The sequence below is a fragment of the Hyperolius riggenbachi genome, chromosome 7 (assembly GCF_040937935.1).
Source record: "Hyperolius riggenbachi isolate aHypRig1 chromosome 7, aHypRig1.pri, whole genome shotgun sequence".
In the NCBI taxonomy this organism is placed as follows: domain Eukaryota; kingdom Metazoa; phylum Chordata; class Amphibia; order Anura; family Hyperoliidae; genus Hyperolius; species Hyperolius riggenbachi.
The window spans coordinates 265906779-265931893 of NC_090652.1; the positions used below are offsets into that span (position 1 = coordinate 265906779).

Sequence of the window (25115 nt, forward strand, 5' to 3'; positions counted from 1 at the left end):
TTCACCTTATGCATCAGAGCAATTTTCACCTCCCATTCATTCGCTAATAACTTTATCACTACTTAACACAATTTATTGATCTATAGCTTGTTTTTTCTGCCACTAATTAGGCTTTCTTTGGGTGGTACATTTTGCTAAGAATTATTTTTTTATAAATGCATTTTAACAGGATTAATAAGAAAAAAAAAATCATTATTTCTCAGTATTCGGCCATTATAGCTTTAAAATAATCCAAGCTACCATAATTAAAACCTATGTATTTTATTTGCCCGTTTGTCTCGGTTATTATACCATTTAAATTTTGTCCCTATCACAATGTATGGTGCCAATATTTTATTTGGAAATAAAGGTGCATTTTTTCCAATTTGCGTCCATCACTATTTACAAGCTTATATTTAAAAAAATGTTCGTAGTATACCCCCTTCAAATGCATATTTTAAAAGTTCAGACCCTTAGGTAACTATTTATGTTTTATTTTTTTTGTTTGTTTTTTATTGTCATTTTTTTTTCCATTAAAAATTTTATTTGGGTAATATTTTGGTGTTGGAAAAACAGTTAATTTTTAATGTTATTATATGTCTAAATTGTAATGTAAAAAATATGTAGATGTAGTTTTACTATTTGGCCACAAGATGGCCACCTTCAGCTTTTTTTTTCTCTCCTTGTGCTTCTCGCTAAGCGGAAGCACAAAGGGGACGAGGAAAACATTTTTTGCAGAAAGACTGAAGCCTCTAGTAAGAGCGCTTTGGTTTTTCTGCTGGGGGCACAGATTGGTGATCGGGAACCATGTTCCCGTTCACTGATCCCAGGGCTACCGGGGGACAACACAGGGGCACGGGGGCGCGCCCGCGGTAGTGCGTAGGAGTGCACCGAAGTGTGGCACCGCAGCAGAGCAGAAATGGTTAAAGGTGTGTACACACCTTACCGAGCATGCAGATCAGATGTTTGACTGAAGTCTGACTGGATTAGCCTCATGCTTGTTTCAGGTGTGTGATTCAGACGTTCAGACACTGGTGCAGCCAAACAGATCAGCAGGATTGCCAGGCAACTGGTATTTGTTTAAAAGGAAATAAATATGGCAGTCTCCATATAGGGACGGATCTAGGGGGGGGGCAAGCGGGTCTCTTGCCCCAGGCGCAGTTTGTTGAATTCTTAAAAAGGCGGCAAAATTTGGATGGGGAATGGCAGTTTAGGCGCCAAAACCTGACCTTGCCCCAGGCGCAACTTGGGGCAACTTGGTCTAGATCTGGAGATGGATTAGGATGTAATGGGGTTATAGGCAAGGTAGTATATTTGGGGCCCCCTTGTGGTCCTTTTGGAAAGCTGAAGGGGAGAGAGGTCAGAGAAGGTGGCAGGTGGTCCCCTTGACACCCACTAGGCCCCAAGCACCTGCCTAGGTTGCCTGATGGATGATACTGCTCTGACTTCTGGGGTACTTTAATTATTTTTCAGCTTGATTTCTCAAGCTGTCAGGAAATCATTAGGTTTCCGAATCAGAGCACCCATGTGCAACGTTCTGTTTCAGCACTTGCTAGTTCTAGTTCCTCCAAGGAAAGAACAAAAACACAGACCGATGTGTGTAATCAGGAAAACAAAACTGCTTTAGTATGGTTTTATCTATGTGCCTAGGCACAGTCCTCTGTCTCCATTGTGTCCACCAACATATCGTTGTCACAGTACGGGAGAGCCTGTGCAGCCCTGGGGAGATGTCTTGGTTGATATCCAGACCATAGGATCTTCCTCTTATGTAGAATGAATAACAGCAGCAACACGGCCGGCACAACTACACCACTCACAGTGATCAGGACAATCATTACCACTCTCTGATCTGAAAGAGAATATGATGAACATGAAGTAGGTGTCAGTCTTAAAGGTCATTAATGGTCAGCCAAACAGAAACATGTGCAAGCTAACATGTACATGACCCCTAAATAGCATAATCAGACAGCTTCTCCCCCCAAAAAAGGCAGTAGCATGTTCCCCAAACAACAATTTGGTAGTAGTGTGTCCACAAATAAAATCAGACAGCATGTCCACCAGATAACCTAATTAGACAGCAAGGCCCCAGAAACAGATCGGACCATAGACCGGTGCCCATGAAAGACCCTGGTAACAGATAGACCCCCCCCCCCATGACACCAGCCCCTCAAGCTTGCTGCTCAGGGACAGTATTAGATTCAGCACTCTCCTTCAAGCTTCACAATAACAAGTTAACCCCCTCCTGTCATGTCTAACTAACAAAACCTTATGGATTCAAAAAGTTGGGACCCACTTCAGCGAACAGCTGAGCAGGCAAGGCTTCTTGGCAGAGGGTCCCTTACGCCACTTGAGATTGCTGCCTTGGGAGCAGACCCACCGGTGGATCCTCCAGCGGCCCAGTCCAGCCCTGTATAAATCCAAAGAACAAAACTACAATACTAAACCTAGATGCGTCTATAGTGCAGGGTCGTCTTATGGACCTTTTGCCCCTCAAACTGTCTCTAAGCTACTCTATCTAAGCTACATTGACAAGTTAAACTACACTAATCCCTCTTGCCCTACTCTACATTACACTGCACAAACTAAACTGCACTAACACTTCCATACTGCACCTTATCCCGCTGCCATGCTCCTCTTTTCCTCGCTCCGGTCTTGTGGATGTTGACGTTGACGCGCTCCTCTTATGATGAAGAAGTACGGCACAAGTATGGAGGACCTGGATCGGTATAGCAGCAAGCGGACGATGTGTTCCAATATATTGCCAGCTCCAGGATAAGAAGACGAGCGCATCGGCATCCACAGGACCGGAGCGATGGGTAATTCCTTCCCTGCACACTCTGTGCTTCTTTGTACCGCATCTTCTGAATAAAGACACACCCACTCCCCCCCCCCCCCCAGTTTTGGGGAAGAAAAATCATGTCTTATATTCTGAAAAATATGGTATATACACTATATATATATATAAAAAGTTATATTCTTACTAGGGTGAAGGCCAAGACATGCCTTCACTTGCATAGTATTGGCTGAAGTATGTTATGCATATCTGTATATTATGTTGTGTGTCTGTGTCTTTGTTCAGAGGAAAAAATACTGTCTCAGTGAAGGTGTACTTACCCATTTTACTGTTTTCTGTTGGTAAGTCTAAAATAAAAACAAAAATGAGAAATTTAACTGTATGAATTACATAGTTATTTGGATTGAAAAAAGACATACGTCCATCAAGTTCAACCAGAGAACAAAGTACAACACCAGCCTGCTCCCTCACATATCCCTGTTGATCCAGAGGTAGGCGAAAAACCCTTACAAGGCATGGTCCAAGTAGCTCCAAAAGGGAAAAAAATTCCTTCCCGACTCCAGATGGCAATCAGATAAAATCCCTGGATCAACATCATTGGGCATTACCTAGTAATTATAGCTATGGATGCGTTTCAATGCAAGGAAAGCATCTAAGCCCCCCCACCCCCCTTCCCTTAAAGGCAGATATAGAATTTGCAATAACTACTTTCTGTGGTGGTAATACATTCCACATCTTAATCACTTTTACTGTAAAGAATAATTTCCTAAATAAATGGCTAAAACATTTTTTCTCCATGCGCAGATCATGTCCCCTAGTCCTTTGTAAAAGCCTAGGGACAAAAAGCTCAATCGCCAAGCTTTGACATCGTCCTCTGATATATTTATACATGTTAACTACTTGCCGACTGCGCCACGCCAATTGGCGTGAGCAGTGCGGCAGCCCCAGGACCACTCCACGCCCATTGGCGTGAACGGCTGTCTATGGGGCTAGCAGGTGATCGTGCGCAGGCTGCGCGCGCATCTCCTGCTCGGGGGCGGAGCTCCGCCCCGCCTTCAGTCTCCGAGCGACAATCGCCGTCTAATTACTTTGTACAGCGCTGTGATCCGCAGCAGCGCTGTACTGAGGACAGCCGTGTGACACGGCTATCCCCATGGGACACAGGGAAGCGATCCGCTGTGATAGGCTGAAGCCTATCACAGCCGATCGCGCTGATGGGCTGGCAGGTGGAGGAAGGGAGGGAGGGTAATAATGTTAATAAAAAAAAGCAGGATTTTATTAAAAAATAACAAATATTTATAAAAAAAACAAACAAACTCTGGGGGGCGATCAGACCCCACCAACAGAGAGCTCTGTTGGTGGGGAGAAAAGGGGAGGGAATCACTTGTGTGCTGAGTTGTATGGCCCTGCAGCTTGGCCTTAAAGCTGCAGTGGCCTATTTAACTAAAAATCGCCTGGTCACTAGGGGGGGTTAACACTGCGGTCCTCAAGTGGTTAATTAGATCTCCTCCAAGGCATCTTTTCTCCAGACTAAATAAGCCCAGTTTATCTAACCTTACCTGGTAAGTGAGACCTTCCATTCCTCTAAACAATTTTGTTGCTAGTCTCTGCACCTGTTCTAAAACTGCAATATCTTTCTTGTAAGGTTAGAAACCCACTAGGAGCTATTTCTAAGCGCCAGTGATTTGAAAAAGCTCTTGCTAATGCAATGCTATGGGGGATTTTTATAAAATCACATCGCTCAGGTGGGATCGCACCCATAGCATTACATTAGCAAGAGTTTTCAAATCCCAAAGCGCTCAGAAAATCGCTTCTAGTGGGTTTGTGGCCTAATCTGTTGTCCGGAACTGAATTCCATATTCCAGATGTGGCCTTACTACAGGGGCAATATTGTGCTAGCATCCTGAGTTTTATTTCTCTTTTAATACATCCTAATGCATCCAATTGTGCAACAACTGACAAAAATATAATTGTAAAGGAGTCTAATTACATTCATTTTTCAAATCAACATTGTTTAAAAAAAAAAGGGGAGGGGGAGGGAGGAGTGATCAGGTCAATGGCCTCTAATTTTCAGCCTTACACTTTTATAGCATAGGGTAGCATTTTTATTACGTACATTTGTTATACATGCATTCAGAAAGTAAGTCCCTGAACTTGGACCTTACAAACTTTGACTAATTTTAAGAAAGATTAACTTACATAGCCCCATTTTACATAACGTTGCTGATTCAACAAAGTTGTCGCAGTCGGTAGAGTCCCACACACCAGTGATCGTATTCATCTTCACGCAGGTGTTCAGATTTTCATCACTTATTTCTCTCCAGTTTGTGAACATCACTGGTGTCCTGTCAAACCATTTCAGAGTGTCATCTGTCAGGAGAATATTGGACAGTGTTATGTTACGTTCACACATAACGTATGCACCAAACAGGGCCGGATTTCTGGAAAGGGGCATCTAGACATGAAAGATGGGTTGCTACATACTACAAGAGGAGGGTGATAATGGGGAGCAACACATGAAAAAGGAAACTGATGTTCAAGGAAGCTGTTCATGAAAGAGAGGGGCTGCAGCACATGTATGATACACATGAAAGAGGGGGCTGTACATGGAATGGGAGGGGGGCGTGTGTGATGTCCAGCCAAGTGATCCCGTCTAACTTACTCCAGTACCATCAGGGATTCATTGCCTCTGATGGCTTGTAAGACTGTGAGCAAGCTGACGTTAAAAGACAGGTTGCTGGGTCGACAGGTAATAATGTGACAACGTGCGCCAATCCTGTCTAATCGGGTACCGTTACCGAATAGTCGCATCCGATGGCTTTAAATACGGTGAACAGACTGACGCCAAAGATTGGTCATGCGCAGTCACCCTCCAATTCCTGTTCCCTTTGCCGCGGTTTACCATTCAGCCTCAGACCCTGAGGGAATCCTGAAGGCAGTCAGCACTGCAGGCAAAGTAACCTTTTGGATTAGTTAGTAAGTCCACACATAGTCCAATTTCGATTGTATGTACAATCGATACAATCTGTGATCTCGTATAGAGACCAGGTCACTGCCACCAATCCACAATAAAGCGCGCGAATGCGCTAAGTCTAACTCTAGCTAAATCCTGTAGGAAAAAGGGTTAATTCACAACCTTTCTAGAGATAGCAAAACTAACAACGTTAATAAAACGGTTATGGTAACATCTTTCTCTAAGGAGATGTGAATCCTTTGTGGAGTTTTTCAGAACAGCACTTAGACGAACTTTTTTTTTATTCATTTACTTAAAGAAATAATGCAGAACTAAATATAGCAATTGAAGCAAATCGATACAGTATTAATAAGGATTAAATGTGAAAATAATAGCCAATTACAGTCTGAGCAATTTGTCAAGTTATGGTGTCCTTTGGGATAATAAGTCCAAGCGAAAGAGACATAAAATCCAAATATAGAAAGTTCTGTGGATAGAAGTCCATGGATAACATAGCCAATTTGCGATGGTATGGATGGCTGCAGCAGGACTCTCTCTTAGCCTGGGGGTCCAGCCAATTTAACCCTTTCTCTGCTAGAGGTTGAGGAAGGAAACAAGACAGGTTCCCCCACCCTTAGAAATGTGACCTCAGGCTGAAGTCTGCCCCTGTTGTATTAGGGACCGAATTGGGTATGTTCTCCAATTAGGTCATAACTCGGTGGATGTCAGACATATCATCTAAAAACCAGCATTTTACATTCAATATTAAACTCACTTGGGGTGACACCTTCTCTGACAAGGGAGTCGATATCTCAGGCATAGAAGGTGGCAGACCAATCTGCTTGGAGGAGATTGATTGCCCCCTTGATAGATACAACCTTTTTCCTGTGTAGCAGAGGTCTGGTTTGAAAGGAACGCTGTTTTATCAGAACAGGCTAATGAATTTAAAGGGGCTCTCCAATTCAGCAATGCATGGGAACAGAAGAATAGCTTAGGAGCTCTGGGTCCAAGTTTTACATTGGCCCCCCTCAAGCCCTCTATACTTAACATTTATATGGAGCACCAAAGCCTGCCAAGGACAGCTGCAGTGTCTGAGAGGTGTAGGCTGGGGAGAACAGTCTATCAATGGTTACATCTAAAGCATCAAAGCACATATAGCAGTGATCATTACCAGCTTAGCACCAATAAAGTGGTTGAAGGAGGGCCCCTACTGGACCCTTCTGGTTTAGGGGCTCTTATGCAGTGTGCTACCTCTGCAATCCCTGTTGCTACGCCACTGCATGGGAACTCATACTGTGAAGGGTACATGCCTGTTACCATGCAGATCGTACATCACGTGCAGTGCGTCAGAACTGAAGTGCTGCATATAGTGTGAACGAGCTCTTCTGCAGCACCACAGGTGTCAATCGCAAGGGCCACGGGCAGAATCCTCGTCATTTTACGTGGCCCGCGAGAACGTCAAATGTGCATCACCAGAAGCAGTAAGAGAAAGGAGGAAATAGAGAGCACCAACCTGGGGCATTGTTTGCTGCATCGATTTCTAGCAGATTTGATCAAAAGATATTACTGCTAAGAATTGACCAGTGTATTGCCACCTTTAGGGAGCCCAATTTCATACAATCTTCATTGTACAATCTTACCACTTCTGTGTAATACATTGGTCTACCTAAACTATTAATTCAAAGCAGATGACTCTTCTACTACATAGATTTGGTAAGATTGTACAATCAAGATTGTATTATTAGTGGGCACCTTTGGACTGGGTTTTAAATTTTAGCCTTAATATAATTAAAGGACATCGGAGGTGAAAATAAACGAATGAGATAAACAATTGTATCTATCCTTCTTCTACTAAAAATGACTCTTTTTGTCATCCCACAGCTTTATTTTTATATTTTAATTTTTTCGATACTGTTTCATGACTTTTTTACAATAACACATTTATTGAAGTATGCCAGAGCTAAAGTCTATGAACTATTGAACTTTTTTATCCCTTTCCTGCTTTCAGAAGCCATTTACTGCCAGGAAAGTGTTTTATGGCTGCAATTCCTTATCACTTAGGGTTACACTATAGTCTGACCCGGTCCCGACCCAGACAGAAACTGTCACTTGCATACCTGATTTTTAACTCTTTGAGGCACGGATTGTTTGAACAGAGGCACCAACACAACAATAAAATAAAGCTAAAAAAAAGTTTTAAGAGGGAGGTAGTGGCGGGCTTGCCCCCCGAATCAGTAGACACGAACCTATTGATTTTGGTCAACAATTCCCTTTTATTTGAACACTCCACAATGGAATGCGTTTCGCATGTATGATCCTGCTTCATCAGGCAAATATTGAATTAACTATAGTATGTCCTAGTAACAGTCAAGTACTTGGTGGAGGGCTGTTACCCATTTCTCTTTCCTGTCTACAGAGAGCAATTTTTTAAACCCGAGTAGGGTCAGATCTAATCTCCCCACCGGCATTAACATTGGTTGCCTTAGTGATGACCCTTTAGTGTATTAATTTATTCGCCTAAATAATTTACCTTCTATACTCTAACATACTACACTATTGCGGGCTCTTGGTTTCCTTTTTGTAATTGGATCTTAGTCTCTTCTCATCGTTCACTGCTACTTGTAACTATTCATCAAACACTATTTTTGTTTTGCTTTAGTTCATTAAGATTGAATGTTTAGGATTTTTATGTACAATAAGATGACATTGCCTTATATTCTTACCATCACTATCATAAAACATGCCCAGTAGAACCTCTTTGGGTCCCTTCCACTTTGTCTTGAATGTCTTCAGCAAGAATGCATGTTCTTCTTGGGTGTTGATGCTAATAATGTCGGCTCCAATATCTAAGAAACCAAAAGGTTAGAACACCAATAGCAGAACCAACTTATATGTGCACCCACCGTTCCTACATTGCATATACACTAAAGGTGGCCACACACCATACCATTTTTTAAAATATCTTTTCAATTCAAGAATTGCAATATTTCTGATTGGTTGTAACATTTCAAAAAATCTGACCACTATACTACACACGTGTGTTCAATTTTTTCCCAATTATGAAAAACGTGATTGAAAACTCAGAAAAAATTGTTTGGGTCTGTACATCAAGTAATTGTCAATCTACCACACACCATTCAAGTTTTATATAACTTGATCAGAAAAATCCAACATTTCCAATCTTCTTTTACCGAAAAAATAAGAAGTTTTGAATCAGGATGATACCATTTATTGGCTAACTTTAAAGAAAACCTGTAACGACAAAACATTCCCCTGGGGGGTACTCACCTCGGTAGGGGGAAGCCTCCGGATCCTATTGAGGCTTCCCCCATCCTCCTGTGTCCTGCGACGGTCTCGCTCTGGCCCTCTGAACGGCGGGGATGTAAATATTTACCTTCCCGGTGCCAGCGCAATATCGGCTTTCCACTCAGAGATAGGTGGAAATAGCCGATTGATGTTGGACCGCTCTACTACACAGGCACAAGTCTCCTGCGCCTGTGTAGTAGAGCGGACCCGAAGGAGATCAGCTATTTCCGCCTATCTCCGTGCTGAGAGCCGCAACAGTGCCACCGCTTGTCAGGCTTGTCGAGCCTGAATTGCCGGAGACTTTGGGGGAGCCAGTGCTGGATTGCCTGCAGCTACAGGGATGGGGGAAGCCTCATTGGGACCCCGAGGCTTCCCCCTACCGAGGTAAGTATCCGCCAGGGGAACTTTTTTTTGTTACAGGTTCTCTTTAAGATAAATAAAAAGTAAGCTTTCGGCTAATAATAAGCCTTCATCGGACTTGGTTCCTTCTTGGTAACTGACATAACCTAACACTCTACTGCTTCGTTTATTGAATAAAAACAGGAAAGTGATCAGATTTCTATAACGAATGAAAAAAAGCTTTTGATTTTTCGGGATAACCGATTGTGTTTATCGAATTGGTGTAAAATTAGACCTTTTAATTGTATGGTGTGTTGCCACCTTTGCACCCATTAAAGCATAGCTTCCTACTGTCCTGTTTTTTGAGGGACTGTCCCTCTTTGGGTACCAAATACCCCTGTGGTCATGTCTTCCTCATGTGTCCTTCTTTCAGGACTGATTTACAGATCTAGAAAATTATATGTTTTTTTTTGTATTGAATAATGTGTCTGACTCTTTATTCCCAGCCTTTAAATTGATATATTCCTTATTTTCCAAATGTAATATTCACGAAGACTAATGATGTTGATAAAAAAGGACCAAGTTGGTTTGAAATATAGAACTATGCCTTTTGCTTATAAATTTTAGGCCGGTTTTACACTGATTTTTTGCGTTGGGGTGAGGATGCAATGCTCCTACCACATCTCACCGCAATGCAAAAAATGACAAACATATGACCATGTGACAGACTGCACCACAGGGTTACGTGCACCGCCTTCTGCTGGGCAGGAAGTACGTCACTGAGATTCCCATTGGTCAGTGCATGTGCCCTGCAACGCGCAGTCGTTTACACAACGAGCATCGCTCATAGACTTACATTACATAAAGCCAGGTTTGGCTAAAAACAATTAATATTGTGTAAACATGAAATATTTACACCCAGAACAATTTTTAGTGATAGTGTAGGGTAACCATTTCTGCAAGATTTGTTTCCACACACTGTTAGGCCAAAGGAATTTAGGCGACCGGTGGCAGCTTGGTAATTTTGTGCCACATAAACTGCAATGATAAATTGCAGCTATATCAGTATCGAATTTGGATGCCGAGTTCTATTAATACAATAATACAATAACATTTCTATAGCGCTTTTCTCCCATAGGACTCAAAGCGCTTAGGCTCTCTCAGATTCAGTAATTGGTAGTAGGATGAAGTATTCACACAACAAAAGTTATAATTCTGCAAATGCCAAACTGAACAGGTGGGTTTTTAGTCTGGATTTAAACACGGCCAGGGATGGAGCTGTCGTGATCTGTTGAGGTAGGGAGTTCCAAAACGTAGGGGCAGCATGACAGAAGGCTCTGGGACCAAAAGTTTCCAAGTGGACTCTGGGTATGACTAGATTATTAGAACCTGTGGATCTGAGAATGCGGGGATTGCTACGCAGCTGCAACATATCTTTCATGTATCCAGGGCCCAGATTATTCAGGGATTTAAATGTCAGTAGGCCGATCTTGAATAGGACCCTCCATTCTATAGGTAGCCAGTGAAGGGAGTGCAGGACTGGCGTTATGTGGCAGTGACGGGGTTGGTTGGTTAGCAGTCTGGCAGCAGTATTCTGTATCAGCTGTAGGCAGTACAAGACCTTTTTTGGAAGGCCAGTGTAGAGAGCATTACAGTAGTCCAGTCGGGATGTGATGAAGGCATGGACTAAGGTTGGCAGATCTTATGGGGGGATGAGGTGCTTGATTTTTGCAATGTTCTTCAGGTGAAAATAGGATGCTTTCACCACAGCAGAGATTTGAGTTCTGAAGTTTAAATTCCCATCAATTAGAACTCCCAGGCTACGCACATGATCAGAGCTGCGTAGATCCGTGCCTCCTATTCCCAGTGATGAAGACTGCAAGTTAAGTTGTTTTGTTATCATGCTCTGCCCTCCAATCAGAAGGACTTCAGTTTTGTCTGCATTTAGTTTCAGCCAGTTGTCATTCATCCATTGCTGTAGTTCACGTAAGCAGGCGTTTATAGTTAGAGTTGGGTCTGTCACACCAGGCTTGAAGGAAAGATATAGTTGGGTGTCGTCTGCATAGCAGTGGTATGTCAGGCCATGTTTTTGGATTAGTTTTCCAAGCGGTAACATGTAAATCGTGAAAAGCAGGGGAGAGAGGATTGAGCCCTGGGGCACCCCATACTTAAGTGATACAGGGGTGGACAGGAAGGGCCCCATAGACACTTTGTGGGTTCTGCCACTCAAGAAGGATTGGAACCACTGAAGAACTATGCCATCAATGCCGCAGTATTCCTGTAGCCTGTTTATCAAGATGTCATGGTCAACTGTATCAAAGGCTGCAGAAAGGTCTAGCAGTATGAGGATCGAGCACTCTCCTCTGTCTCTTGCCATGAGCAGGTGGTTGCATATTTGGATGAGGGCAGTTTCAGTGCTGTGGTGTTTCCTGAAGCCAGACTTTAATGGGTCATAACTGTTGTTTTGTAGGATTTTGGCTTCTAGCTGGAGGTAAACAGCTTTTTCAATTAGCTTGCCCAGAAAGGGGAGGTTAGAGACAGGTCTGTAGCTGGTCATTGCATCTGGGTCCAGGGAGGGCTTTTTGAGGAGAGGCCCGATGATTGCTTCCTTCAGTAAAGCAGGAAATATCCCTGATTGTAAGGAACAGTTAACAATTTTAAGGAATACTGGTACGAACAGGTCGGGGCAGTTCAACATGAACTGTGTTGGGCCAGGATCCAGGTCACAGGTAGTTAGGCGGAGGTGAAGGAGGATGCTTGATGTGACTTCTTCATCAATTTCTTTGAAGTTTGACCAAGGTGTTACGTTGTCTCTGCTAATGGTCTTCAGCGCTATATTAGGCTCAGATGCTGTAAGTTGGATGGCGGACCTTATAGCGGAGACTTTGTCTGTGAAGAAATGGGCAAATTGGTCACAGAGGTCCTTTGAAGACTCGATATTAAGTTTTTGACATGCCGGGTTGCAGAGTTTTTCCACTGTGCGGAACAGTTGGGCTGGTTTGTTAACTGCATTTGCAATCTCTTGTGATAGAAAGGATGATTTTTTTCCCGTGATTACCTTTTGGTAGTTCTTCAAGTGGAGGATTAAGGCATGTTTGTCTTCTGGGGACTGAGATTTGCGACACAGTCTCTCAAGTTTTCGGCCTTGTCTTTTCAGCTCTTTTATAGCGTTATCAAACCACTGTGCATGATGGTGTGGAGTAAGATATTTGGTGCACAGAGGAGCAATGGTCTCAAAGGTGGAGGACACACATTTGTTGTATTTAAACACCAGAGTATCAGGGTCCAAGCTGGAGTCAGTCAATTCATCAAAGCTAAGGTTATCTCGGATATGTTGAGGTGTTAGCCCTTTTAAGCGGCGGTATTTTATTTGATTCTTGACCTGGTGTTTGACAGCTGGTATTGAGAGGAAGAAGTGGATAGTGTGATGGTCTGACCAGGCAACAGGATTAATTTCCACATTGGCTATTGACAGCCCAGTATGGAATATAAGGTCCAGAGTGTGACCTTTCCTGTGAGTAGCAGAGCTGATTGATTGGAGGAAGCCCAGTTCATGTAAGGCACGAGGTAGCTCTATTCCAAATTGTGAAGAACAATCCATCTGGGGTGTTCCATTGTTAGGTTGCATAGGAGGCAGAGCCGGCCTTTGGGGGGGGGGGGGGCAAGTGGGGCAATCGCCCCAGGCCCCGCGCTTGAAGAGGCCACGCGCACCGCCACTCAGAGCCGGCATAATTTAATAAAATATATTCACTGTCTGCTGCGGCCACCGCCGCCGATCGCTCATTGCCCTGATGTGCTTCCTGTATATGTGGAGCGCATCAGCATCCTTTCCCTCCTCTGCCCAGCTGCTGGGTGCGCTCTACGAGTGACGTCACGATTGACGTCATATGCATGCGTAGAGAGAGCACTCCCCGCGGCAGCCGGGCAGCGCGACCTGAAGAGCCGACCAGGACCAGGACTGAGACTGAGGGGAGCCAGTGTCACTATCTGTCTGCAGCAGCCGCCGCCGCCACCGCGAGTAACCTACACACCGGACGTATTGCAGAGCCAAAGGCCAGGGCACTCAGGGCAGCCAGAGCAGATACCAGTCCGGTTACCGGTAGGTAGAAATGGATTATTTGTGGGGCCGCTAATGAGTAAATTTGGGTGGGGCACGGGGGCTGGGGGAGCATAGTTATTGTATACTGCTATATACTGGGCACTATACTAGCTTTATACTGGGCACTATGCTAGCTATATACGGGGCACTATACTGGGCACTATGCTAGCTATATACTGGGCACTATACTAGCTGCATACTGGGCACTATACTGGCCACTATGCTAGCTTTATACTGGGCACTATACTAGCTTTATACTGGGCATTATACTAGCTATATACTGGGCACTATACTAGCTTTATACTGGGCACTATACTAGCTATATACTGGGCACTATATTAGCTATATACTGGGCACTATATTAGCTATATACTGGGCACTATGCTAGCTCTAGGCCCCGCATGTGACACTCGCCCCAGGCCCCGCATACTCTAAGGCCGCCTCTGATAGGAGGTCTACAAGTTCCTTAAGGAAGTCTGAGTATTTTTCTGGTGGGCGGTAGATCAGCAATATGTTAATGTTTTTCTCAGCTGAAAGTTGCACCCCCAAGCATTCAAACGAGTTGGTAGGTCCTACAGTAAGTGGTCTGATTTTCAAAGCTGATCTAAAGCAAAGTGCAACCCCTCCACCCCTGCGTTCTTTCCTGTTGCAGTATATCACGGGATAGTTTGTTGGCACGGCGGCCTACAGGGTGGGGCCAACTGGTTCAGAAAGCCAGATTTCAGTCAGGCAGGCCAGATCAGAAGACTCTATTAGGCCTCTTGCACACTGCATGCATTTCAGATTCCGATTCCGCTTTTTAATCTGTTTTTACATCCGATTCCGATTCAGATTTTTAATCTTAACTGCATGCTGCGTTTTTTGATCCGTTTTTCTGTTGAATGTATTCAGGGAAAATCGGAAACGGAATCGGAATCGGAATCGGAAAACGGATTTGCAGTGTGCAGGGAGCCTTAGATCATGTATGATTGCTGTTTTGTTGTTTATTGATCTGACGTTGCAGAGGACAGCCTTGATGGGGCTACCCTGGGAGCAAGGGTCTGAGATTGAGGGCTCCAGGACAGAACAGTCTCCAGATGTGCTGTCATCTCTGCTGGATTGTGCTGGAGCTATTAGGGTTGTTGCCTGGGTGCACTCTGTAGATTTTGTCACAGAGTTATTTTGGTTCTGCAGTGAAGAACGTCTTTTCCCACGTCCTCTGGATCCTCTTTTTGACTTTCTGTCAAAACGCAGGGAATGGAGCTACGGTGGTGTAGCAGAAATGGGTGGTCTCAGCTGTGTCAGTTGTGAAGTGCCAAATTGTAAAAAAAAAATGGCCTGGTCACTTAGGGGGGGTATAAACATCTGGGGCTCAAGAGGTTAATGAAAGGCTCTGTATTAGTGCTGCAAGGATTGATAGATGAAAGGGTTAATAATGCCTGCTTGCCCGTAAATCATTAGATGCCAATACAATTACTAAATATTCCTCCAGATTCCACCATTGGTCACAACCCACCCCTGGGGCTATCCTTACATGTTTGGATAGATACCCTCATCTACTCTTGCACCCCAGAGTTGGAGATGTGTTTCTTCTTCTTCTTGACATGAATAAAAGTGCTTTGTAATGTGGCGGGAGATTACTGCCAACCTCTTCCATAGCAACCCCCCATTGTCATGGACTATGTGGTCTGGTATTGTATAGGTGGTGGAACCCCACACTAGCCAGCCTAGCCATTCTGACAAAACCACTACAATGGAACACAGGGAAAAAAGACATAGGTTAAAAGCAATATATACAGTATATGTATATATGTATATATCAACGTTATACACCTTGATGCAAAAAAGGCTCCATCATGTAAAAAATTCGAAGCCACAGGAACAAAAGATTAAATATTTTTGCACAACAGTTTGTATTAATTGAAATCAGGTCAATATATAGTCACTTATGTTGGATTAGACTTTAACCTCCCTGGCGGTCTTTACAGGATTTACTGTTTGGCTTCCCTCGTCGCCATGGCAACGATCATGATGATGTCATCAACGACGTGACATCATCGGGAGTCCCGATCCATCCCTCAGCGCTGCCTGGCGCTGATAGGCCAGGCTGCGCAAGGGGTCTGGGGGGGGGTGGCGAATCGGCGCGGAGCGGTGGCGATCGGTTTGTACACGCAGCTAGCAAGGTGCTAACTGCGTGTACCCAAAAAAAAAAAATTATGCACATCGGCCCAGCAGGGCCTGAGAAATCCTCCTGCGCGGCATAGCCCGAACTGAGTTCGTGCTTACCGCCAGGGAGGTTAAAACACACCCGTAGTGAGAGCAATATGGAGGCTGCCATATTTATTTCTTACAGTGCAAACTGCTTGGCTGTCCTGTTGACCATCTGTCTCCAAACTTATAGCCATAGACCTTGAACAAGCATGCAGATCAGGTGCTTTGGCTGAAATCTGACTGGATTAGCCTGCATGTTTGCTTCAGGTGTGTAATTCAGATACTACTACAGCCAAAGAGATCAGCAGGACTGCCAGGCAACTAGTATTGTTTAAAAGGAAATAAATATGGCAGCCTTCATATCCCACTCACTTCCAGTGTGCTTTATAGTCTAGTCCAACATAATTGTCCATACACTGACCTGATTCAATTCATAAAAACTGTTGAGGAAAAATGACTAATTAGTTTGTTTAAAAGGAAGTAAATATGGCAGCCTCCATCTCCCTCTCAGTTCAGCGTAACTATAAATGAGTTGCTGTTGAAGCAAGCCAAAGTTTTTTGATCCTATGCTGTATATGCCATCAGGAGATACAAGCCTTTTGTTTACCTTTGCAGATTTCCCGAGCAATTTCAATTCCAAGAGAATTTCTCTGTGTCGAATAAATAAATGTGTAGCAGCTGATGTTAAACTGGACCCACATAGGAGCAGGACACCCTGAAACAATACAAAGGGGATCATTATACAAACTGTAGTAACCTATTTCTTTATGGATGACAGTGGTGAAGGCAACTTCTTAGGCCACATACACACATCAGACCATAGTCTTTTGAAAATGAAAGATCACAGACCAATCTTACCACCCTTCATGTAGTATGAGAGCCATACTCTACACAGTCTTTTCTATGGAGCTGAACTCCACATCAGAAAAAAATCTTTGCAAGATGCTGCACACACACACAGATGCTGTACAGACACAACAGATCAGTATCTGCAAAAGATCTGTTCCTGCCAAAAATCCATTCCTGCAAATTGCAATGATAGTCTATGAGATCTGCAGATCATAATACAAACATGATTTAACTGACATTCATCTGCAGATCAGATCCACCAGGATGGATTTTCAGATCTGCGGATCTGCAGATGAATGTCAGTTAAATCATGTGTGTATTATGATCTGCAGATCTCATAGACTATCATTGCAATTTGCAGGAACGGATTTTTGGCAGGAACAGATCTTTTGCAGACACTGATCTTTTGTGTCTGTACAGCATCTGTGTGTGCAGCATCTTGCAAAGATTTTTTTCCTGATGTGGAGTTCAGCTCCATAGAAAAGTCTGTGTAGAGTATGGCTCTCATACTACATGAAGGGTGGTAAGATTGGTCTGTGATCTTTCATTTTCAAAAGACTATGGTCTGATGTGTGTATGTGGCCTTAGGCTATTTGTGGCTCTGCTGTGCTTTAAAGATAACCTGAGACCACAACCATTGCATGATTTATACCATACCTACCAACTTTTTGAGATAAGGAAGAGGGACACTTAAGCCACCCCCCTGCCACACCCCAAATCTCACCCCCCCCCCCCCCAGCACACCCCTAGTCATGCATACCATAAAGATTTAATTAGAATATTGTTATTTTATAAATTAAACCACACTGGTCCTTTCTATCCTGGTTCATTTTCCGTCATTATATCATTTTATAATAAGAAATATATCAATTTTAGTCAATTAAATACATTTTTCAGTAGAAAAATACATATATTTACTGTAAATATACAAAAAATACAAATGAGGAAGAAAGAGGGACAGTGCTCCCAAAGAGTTGGAGCCAAGTGTATACTTAGCTGGGGCTTCCTTTATTTTAGAGGAAGCCCCAGCTGAGTATAAATTATTGTGTTCTAAGGTACAGTTTAAACTAAAGGGAAGATCCGCGGTGGGGGGAAAAAAAATAAAAATGCACATCCACTTACCTGGGGCTTCCTCAGTAAGTCAGTACAGCCCGGAGGACATCCAATGAGCGCAGAAGAGCCAACCTGGCAGCCGGCCTGGCCAGGTTGGGTGCACCACCGGAGGCGACCGGGAGCCTGCGGAGCGGCGGCGAGGGCACGTCCTGCCTGCCACGGGCTGGAGGAAGCCCCAGGTAATTGGATGTGCATTTTTATTTTTTTCTCCCCACCGTCAACCCTCCCTTTAAAGACTGGGTTCCGCGGCTGCCCCAAAGTAAAATTACTGTATTTTAACTTCTTAACGACCGAGTCACGCCGATAGACGTGAACGTGGCGACTCCCCCAGGACCACGTAATGCCAATTGGCGTTAAGTCCTGGGGGCGGAGATTGCAGGAGATCGCACACGTGTCGATGCGCGCGCATTCAAGCTTGAATGACGGAGCTCCGGTCTGTCATCAGTCTCCCAGCAGCGATCACCGCTAGGAGACTGCTAGACGGTGAAACCGCCGTCTATATGCATCGTACAATGCTGCGATCTACGGCAGCGCTGTACTGGGGGCTGTCCCCTACAGAGGCTCAAGAGCGATCGGCTCTCACAGACTGATGCCTATGACAGCCGATCACTGTCATTGGCTGGCGGGGGGAGGGGGAAAAAATATTTAAAAAAAATAGGGACATTTATAAAGGAAAAAAAAACCCTGAATGAATAAGAAAAAATAAAAAATAAACATCGCAGCGGCGATCAGAGCCCACCAACAGAAATCCCTGTTGGTGGGCAGAAAAGGGGGCGGGGAGATCATTTGTGTGCTGCATTGTATGGCTCTGCAGCAAGCTTTTAAAGCTGCAGAGCCCTAAATTGTAAAAAAAAAAAAAAAAAAACATAGCCTGGTCATTCGGGGGGTGTAAGCCTGTGGTCCTGAAGTGGTTAACATTGAATACAGAGTTCATGGGAGTAGTAAGTATATAGAATGAGGAATCGTACCGTAATAGCTAAGCCTATTTTTAGCACTGCGTCTCAAGCAACCGGAAAGCAAACTTATCTGGCATCTGCTGATCCCCGTTGGTGCCGGATAACCGAGACTCTGCTGTATATGGATCCAGTGACTTTGGTAGGGCAGAATATTTAGGGCCCGTGCACCGAGTACTTTGCCCTGATTCCTACACTAAACAAAATAGTCCCAAAACCAATGTGCTGAAGGCATTCTCCGACATGCTGTCCCTAACAGGTTTAGGTGATGCATAGAGTATTATGTGGTGTACAGCATCACCCGACAGAGGGTATTACCCCATTAATGGATTGCTACTGTAGACAAGGGATGTTGGAGGATGTGAGTGATCTGGAAGGAGAGTATGGTGCCTATTTCTCTTATTAGAAGTACCACTTAACACAAATAATTTGGGGGGCACTCTGCCTAATTATGTATTAGTGGAACAAAATAATCATGTGATTTGGAAGTAAACATTCTGTGATTAGGTGCTTATTTTGTTTTGTGGTGACACTGCCTAGTTATATTATTAGTGAGCAGGGAGGCTGGCCAACATCATTGTATACATCCTTTTCAGGGAATGTTTTAAAGAATACAAACCTTGATGAGAATCCCCCATAAAGAGATGGACTGGTCGAAAACCTGTCCGTTCTGTCAGATTTCTACTACCTACTGTAAGTGACCGCAACATAGGAGAAAAGTAATTAATGGCTCGTTTCACTCTGGAAGAAAAATACTTACTGTTTGAATATGTTTACACGTATTTTAAATTTTAACATTTTTCGCGATAATGGTCCTTTAATTTTGTTTGGGAGCACATGATGTCTGATTATGTTGTTTGGGAACACGCTACAAGATTAGTTTGTTTTTGAGAACTTGCTGCCTAATACTGTTATCAGTCGGAATGCTCTACCTAATTATGCTGTGTGATACAGGTAGCCTAACTATGTTGTGTGCAGCGACAGACTTTCTAATTATGTTACCTGAAGGAACTCTTTGCCTTATTATGTTTGGGAGACATGCTACTTGCCCGTATATTCTTGCATAGAAGCCGACCTACGTATAAGCAGAGCTACCTACTTTTCCCTCAGAAACTAGGAAAAAGTGATTGACTCATGTATAAGCCACCTCCCCAGTATAGCCCCCTCCAGAGTAGACAGATGTTCCCCCAGTACAAGTCAGCCCCCCTCCTTATAGCCAGTTGTCACACCAAGGATGATTCAGCTGTGTCTCAAGATGCAGTGATTGCCATACAAGAAGAGTCCACGATCAATGCACCACTGAAGCATTGCTTGCCTGCTCAGCTCCTCAAGCCAGGGGAAACAGGTAGTCTTAAAGTGAACCTCCAGAATAAACTATCTACTCAGCAGCACTGAAAAGGCTTGGTGTTTCACATTATCAGAACTTTGTTTTTCTTTCCCAATCCTCGTTTTTAGCTGCACAGAAGCTCCGCCCCATCAAAGAAATCTGCCCTGGCATTTTTCCCCTGATGCTGTGCAAAGCTTGATGGGATTTCTGATGTTGTTCTCCTTCTGCTGTTTTGGCGCAATTTTTTTTTTATTTGAGATTTGAAGCCCAGCTGGGAGGGGTGATCAGGACACAGGACAGTTGGAACTGTGTCTTATGCTCACCTCCTTTCAACCAAAACGATGGCTGGCCCCATGAGATCACAAAACATTTGCCTGTTCTTTTAAAACAGGGTGGGTAAGAGATTATATTACCTATCTATTTTAATTAACATAACCAATGTAACTTAATGACAGATTATTTGTTTAGGCTGAAGTTCCTCTTTAACCCTCCTGGCGGTAAACCCAATTTAAACCCAGGTTTAAAATGATTGGTCCATTTTCAAGCTGCACACATTTGCATAAACATTTGCATAAATTTGCATATCTGTGATCATCCCTATTACAGAAACCTGCAAGGATGCACTTTAGGTTAGATATTTACCTAAGTAGAGGGAAGGTTCTGGATACCATAGAGCAGAGATGGCTAACCTTGGCACTCCAGCTGTGGGGGAACTACACGTCCCATGAGGCATTGCAATACTCTAACAGCTGTAAGCACAACTCAGGGAGGCAGAGGCATGATGGGATTTGTAGTTTTGTCACAGCTGAAGTGCCAAGGTTAGCCATCACTGCCATAGAGCCTTTTCGGTCCTTCCTGTTGCTCATGCACTGTGCCTAGTTAAAGGTATTAATCCTGCTAGTTCTTCGGCACTCCTTGGGGCAGCCTTAGAGCCTCTAAACTTGCACGTGCGCAGCCTGCATGCACTTATCTTTAGAACTACTCAGAGGCGCGAGGTCAAATGACTTGAACTAGAAAAGGCACAGGAATGATGGGACGGACTGAGGACCGGAAAGCCTCTATAGTATCCAAAGCCTTCCTAGGTATGTATAAAAACTGACGTGCTTCCTCACTTCAAGATCACTGTAACCCCCAATTATGTTTGAAGAAGGGGGAAGCGGGGGGGGGGGGGGGGAGTCGGCCTTATTATGCAATTATGTTTAGGGGGTGGGGGGATCAGAAGTTCACTTTGGCTTTTTTGTTTTTGAAGCAGCTCGGGGGCTGGAAAAGTGGTCACCTCCTGCTGTAGTGTCCGAAACAAGTGGTTCAAATAACAAAATGGTGCTCTGATCAATACTGCAGTATATGCATATTACGGAATTTATTTGTCTTGTGAAATACAAGTTTATCTGCTGCAATATTTATGTTGCAAAACAAATTAGTCAGAGCAGCTCTACACATTACTCTGCTGATATGTTAATAAAATCTGGAAACACTGCAATATGGTAGCGACATTTGAGCATCGGTTTAAATTGCCCCTTTAGCGAAATGGATATGAAAGCGGTCCTGCTTATCTTCGAGTCGTCAGTAGCATCTGAATCACATGCCAGAAACAAGCATATGCTTAGTGCGGTCAAACTTCAGCCAGATCTGGCTCTATGGCCTGACGTCTTGCAACAGAGGAACGCCAGAACAGCCAGCCTTTCAGCATTGCCACTTCCTGATTTTAGTCCAGCATTTCTACGCCCCTTGAGACTTCAACTTAGCCTCAGGGGTGTAGATATACATACTCCACCTCGATCGCCTGCCGCATGCGCACACGTTCTCGTTGCCACCAGTAAGTTCACTGATCGGTGAATGGGAGTATGTGTTCCCAAAGCCGATCAAAGTGCCAGATGCCAGTGGTCATTCTCAAAATGAAAGTAAAAACCCATTACACAACACTTCCTGTGTACTGTTTAGAACACTTAGGAATAAAGTGGGGGGACATCTAGTGGCCAAATAGTAAAAATACATCTGCATGGATTAAATTAAATAAATAACAAATCCCCCATTAATTAACCCCTTACCTCCTCTCCTATAATTACTAAAATAAGACACTTGTAACTTTAAAACAGAAAAAAATACAGCTTTACTTCCAAATAAGATATTCTCGCCATACATTGTAGTAGGGACATCATTTAAATGTTGTAATAACCAGGACAAATAAAAGAAAACCTAGGCAACTGGTATTGTTTAAAAGGAAATAAATATGGAAGCTTCCATAAGTCTCACACCTTGGGTTCCTTTTCAATAAAGCTAGAGGACCAGAGGCGCTTGCTATAGTACCAGACCCCTTTTTGTTTATGCTCCATCATATTGCCTGAGGAAGCGGGTCACTCCCGCGAAACGTGTTGTATCTTACTGGAGTATGTAAATAAATTGTTTTGCTGAAAATTGATCAGCATTTCCTTGTGTCGCCCGGAGGAGGCAAGTCCACCACTACCTCCTCATTTTAAATGCTTAGATCTTTTTATCCTTCTGGCGCCTCTGTATCCATACTATGTTAGAGGACCAGATAGGTCTGGACCTTGATCCTGAATAGCTTAATTGTTATTAATTAAGCTATTCAGGATCAAGGTCCAAACCTATCTGGAGAACACCCAGACAGAGAGTGATGGAGGTTATTCTCCATCACTCTCTGTCTGGGTGTTCTCTGGGCACCCTAGTTTCCTCCCATATTCCAAAAACACACAGTAGATTAATTAACATGGCCCCAAAAACCTGTCCCCAGACTGATAGGAACATCAACTTTATGACCCAGTGAGGGACAGTTAAATGGAAATTAAGTATTCTGTAAAGCACTGTGTCAGTGCTACATAATTGCATAGTACAGTAGTAATAATAAACAATAAACATTGCGAGTTGCTCCCCATATTAGGCCTCACTTACCATCTCCAGCAGTGACAGACTGGTCAGCTGCACCACAGGCCACACAGCACAGAAGCAGCAGAAGAGTCTTTTTGAATTCTCTGGTCTTGTGCTGGATTCTGCTGCCTGTGCAGTCAGTAATATACATCCTCCTGATACTCTATATGATTGTATGTAGCCCTACAGTGGTGAGCGAGACCCGTATTTCCCAGTCATACGAGTAACCTCAGAGTTCAGCTGAAGTTTTGTTTTGTACTGAAAACAACTTGCACAATAATGATGGGAAAAAAATGACTTGTGTTGAACAGTTTCAGTGAACTGGGAGGAGAGGGGGAGGCCTGTGCTCATTGCTGGGCATTCGTCAACCAATTTTTTTTTCTTTAAAGGAACAGCTATTGTATAACGGACCTGCAGATTGCAGTGTCCAGATGTGCCGTTAGTTACACATGTTGGTGCTGAAGATGCATATCTTGGTTTTAGAAACAGCTTAGTGTTTGGCAAAGTTAATAAAGTCCAAGTGGTATGCAAGTCGAATAAAGATAGCACTCCACTGAAGGGCCGCCATGTACCAAAGCCAAGGATCTGGTGCAAAATTGCATACAGTACTTACCTAAGAAGAGGGAAGACTCTGGATTCAAGTGAGGCTGCCGATGTCAAACACTTGCAACTGTCTGCAAGCACCTGACAGGCGATAGGACGCACCCCCATCAACTGTCTGCAAGCACCCAACAGGACACACCCCCAACAACTGTCTGCAAGCACCAGACAGAACACAACCATCAACTGTCTGCAAGCACCCAACAGGCATTAGGACACACCCCCAACTGCCTGCAAGCACTCAGACGATAGGTCAGACCCCCATCAACTGTCTGCAAGCAGTCAACAGGCACTAGGACACACCCCCATCAACTGTCCGCAAGCATCCGACAGGCGCTAGGACACATCCCCCATCAACTGTCTGCAAGCAGCCGACAAGCTAGGACACACCCCCATCAACTGTCTGCAAGCAGCCGACAGGTGGTAGGCAGGCATGGTCGGAATAGCCGATTTCCGTTTCCGGCACAATTCCGCATTCCGTCATATAGAAATTCCGTTACCGTTCCATTCCGACGGTATACCGAGGCAGTTCCGCGGAATTCCGACTTATACGGAATTCCGTCGGGAAAATTTTAAAATCTCTCTCTCTCCTCCTCCATCCATCCATCCATCCATCCATATCATGCAGTAGGGAATTGCAGATTTTCAAAACAGCTTATATACCATAGCTGGGATTTGAACCCAGGACCTAGTGTGTAGTAGGTACCTGTCTTAACCTCTAGACCATGACCCACACTACATGCTAAAGCTGGCGGTAGCATAAACCATACTTCCATTATGATCAATTCGATAGAAAAAGTAGCATGATTAAGGATTAGTACTTTTTGAAAAGCATGCTTATATACCATAGCTGGGATTTGAACCCAGGACCTAGTGTGTAGTAGGTATCTCTCTTACCCTCTAGACCATGAACCACACTGCATGGTAGTAGGTATCTGTCTTACCCACTAGTAAGGCTGAGGCTGGAGAGGCTGCAGCCTCAGGGCGCAGTGTAGGAGGGGGTGCACAATTCATTCAGCTGTCATTCCCAATTGTGTTTGAAGAAGAAAGAAATAAGAAAAGGTGATACATGGCAGCGACTGCAAGCCAGATAAGTAGAGATTAAGGTGTTGGGGGTGGGGGGGGTGGGGGGGCCTGGGGCACCTCTTAGTGTAATAGCAATCAGTGTGTGACAGCTGGAGTGGGAGGGATGGGGGGGCACACTTTGCTGTCTCAGCCTTGGGTGCTGAAGGACCTTGTCCCACCTCTGACCACACTACATGCTAAAGCCTGGCCCTGAGTGTGGTTGATGGTCTAGAGCAGTGGTCCTCAAACTAAGGCCCGCGGGCCGAATGTGGCCCCCTAAGGCTTTCTTACCGGCCCCCCACACAGAAAATGTATTGCTTATAAATGCAGTCAGCTACATCTTTAAATATTGGTGGTCCACATATGGAATAGCAGTGCAGCACCTCCCATCCACATGGAAGCCAGAAAGCAGAAATTTTGCTGGTTTCCAATCAAATTCCACATCAGGTGACACTGCTGTGCAATTGGCTTGCAGATTGTCACCTGGGTATGCTTCACTGTCTGGTCCGCAAAGACTTCTACATCATTTTATGTTTACTCCGGCCCACCAGCGGTCTGAAGTATGTTGACCCGGCCCTCAACCCAAAACGTTTGGGGACCCCTGGTCTAGAGGGTAAGACAGATACCTACTACACACTAGGTCCTGGGTTCAAATCCCAGCT

General features: G+C 44.1%; 1 protein-coding gene across 1 annotated transcript; it reads right to left on the minus strand.

Moving 5' to 3' along the window:
* Window positions 1-1576: 1576 nt before the first annotated feature.
* On the minus strand, window positions 1577-23071 carry CD302 (CD302 molecule). The gene is made up of 6 exons (XM_068245643.1): window positions 22813-23071; window positions 16268-16375; window positions 8450-8572; window positions 4973-5143; window positions 3094-3120; window positions 1577-1828 (listed from the first exon to the last, which is right to left on the minus strand). Exons 1-6 carry the CDS (start codon window positions 22937-22939, stop codon window positions 1626-1628), a joined length of 759 nt encoding a protein of 252 aa, XP_068101744.1. The 5' UTR covers window positions 22940-23071; the 3' UTR covers window positions 1577-1625.
* Between the last annotated feature and the right edge of the window lie 2044 nt (window positions 23072-25115).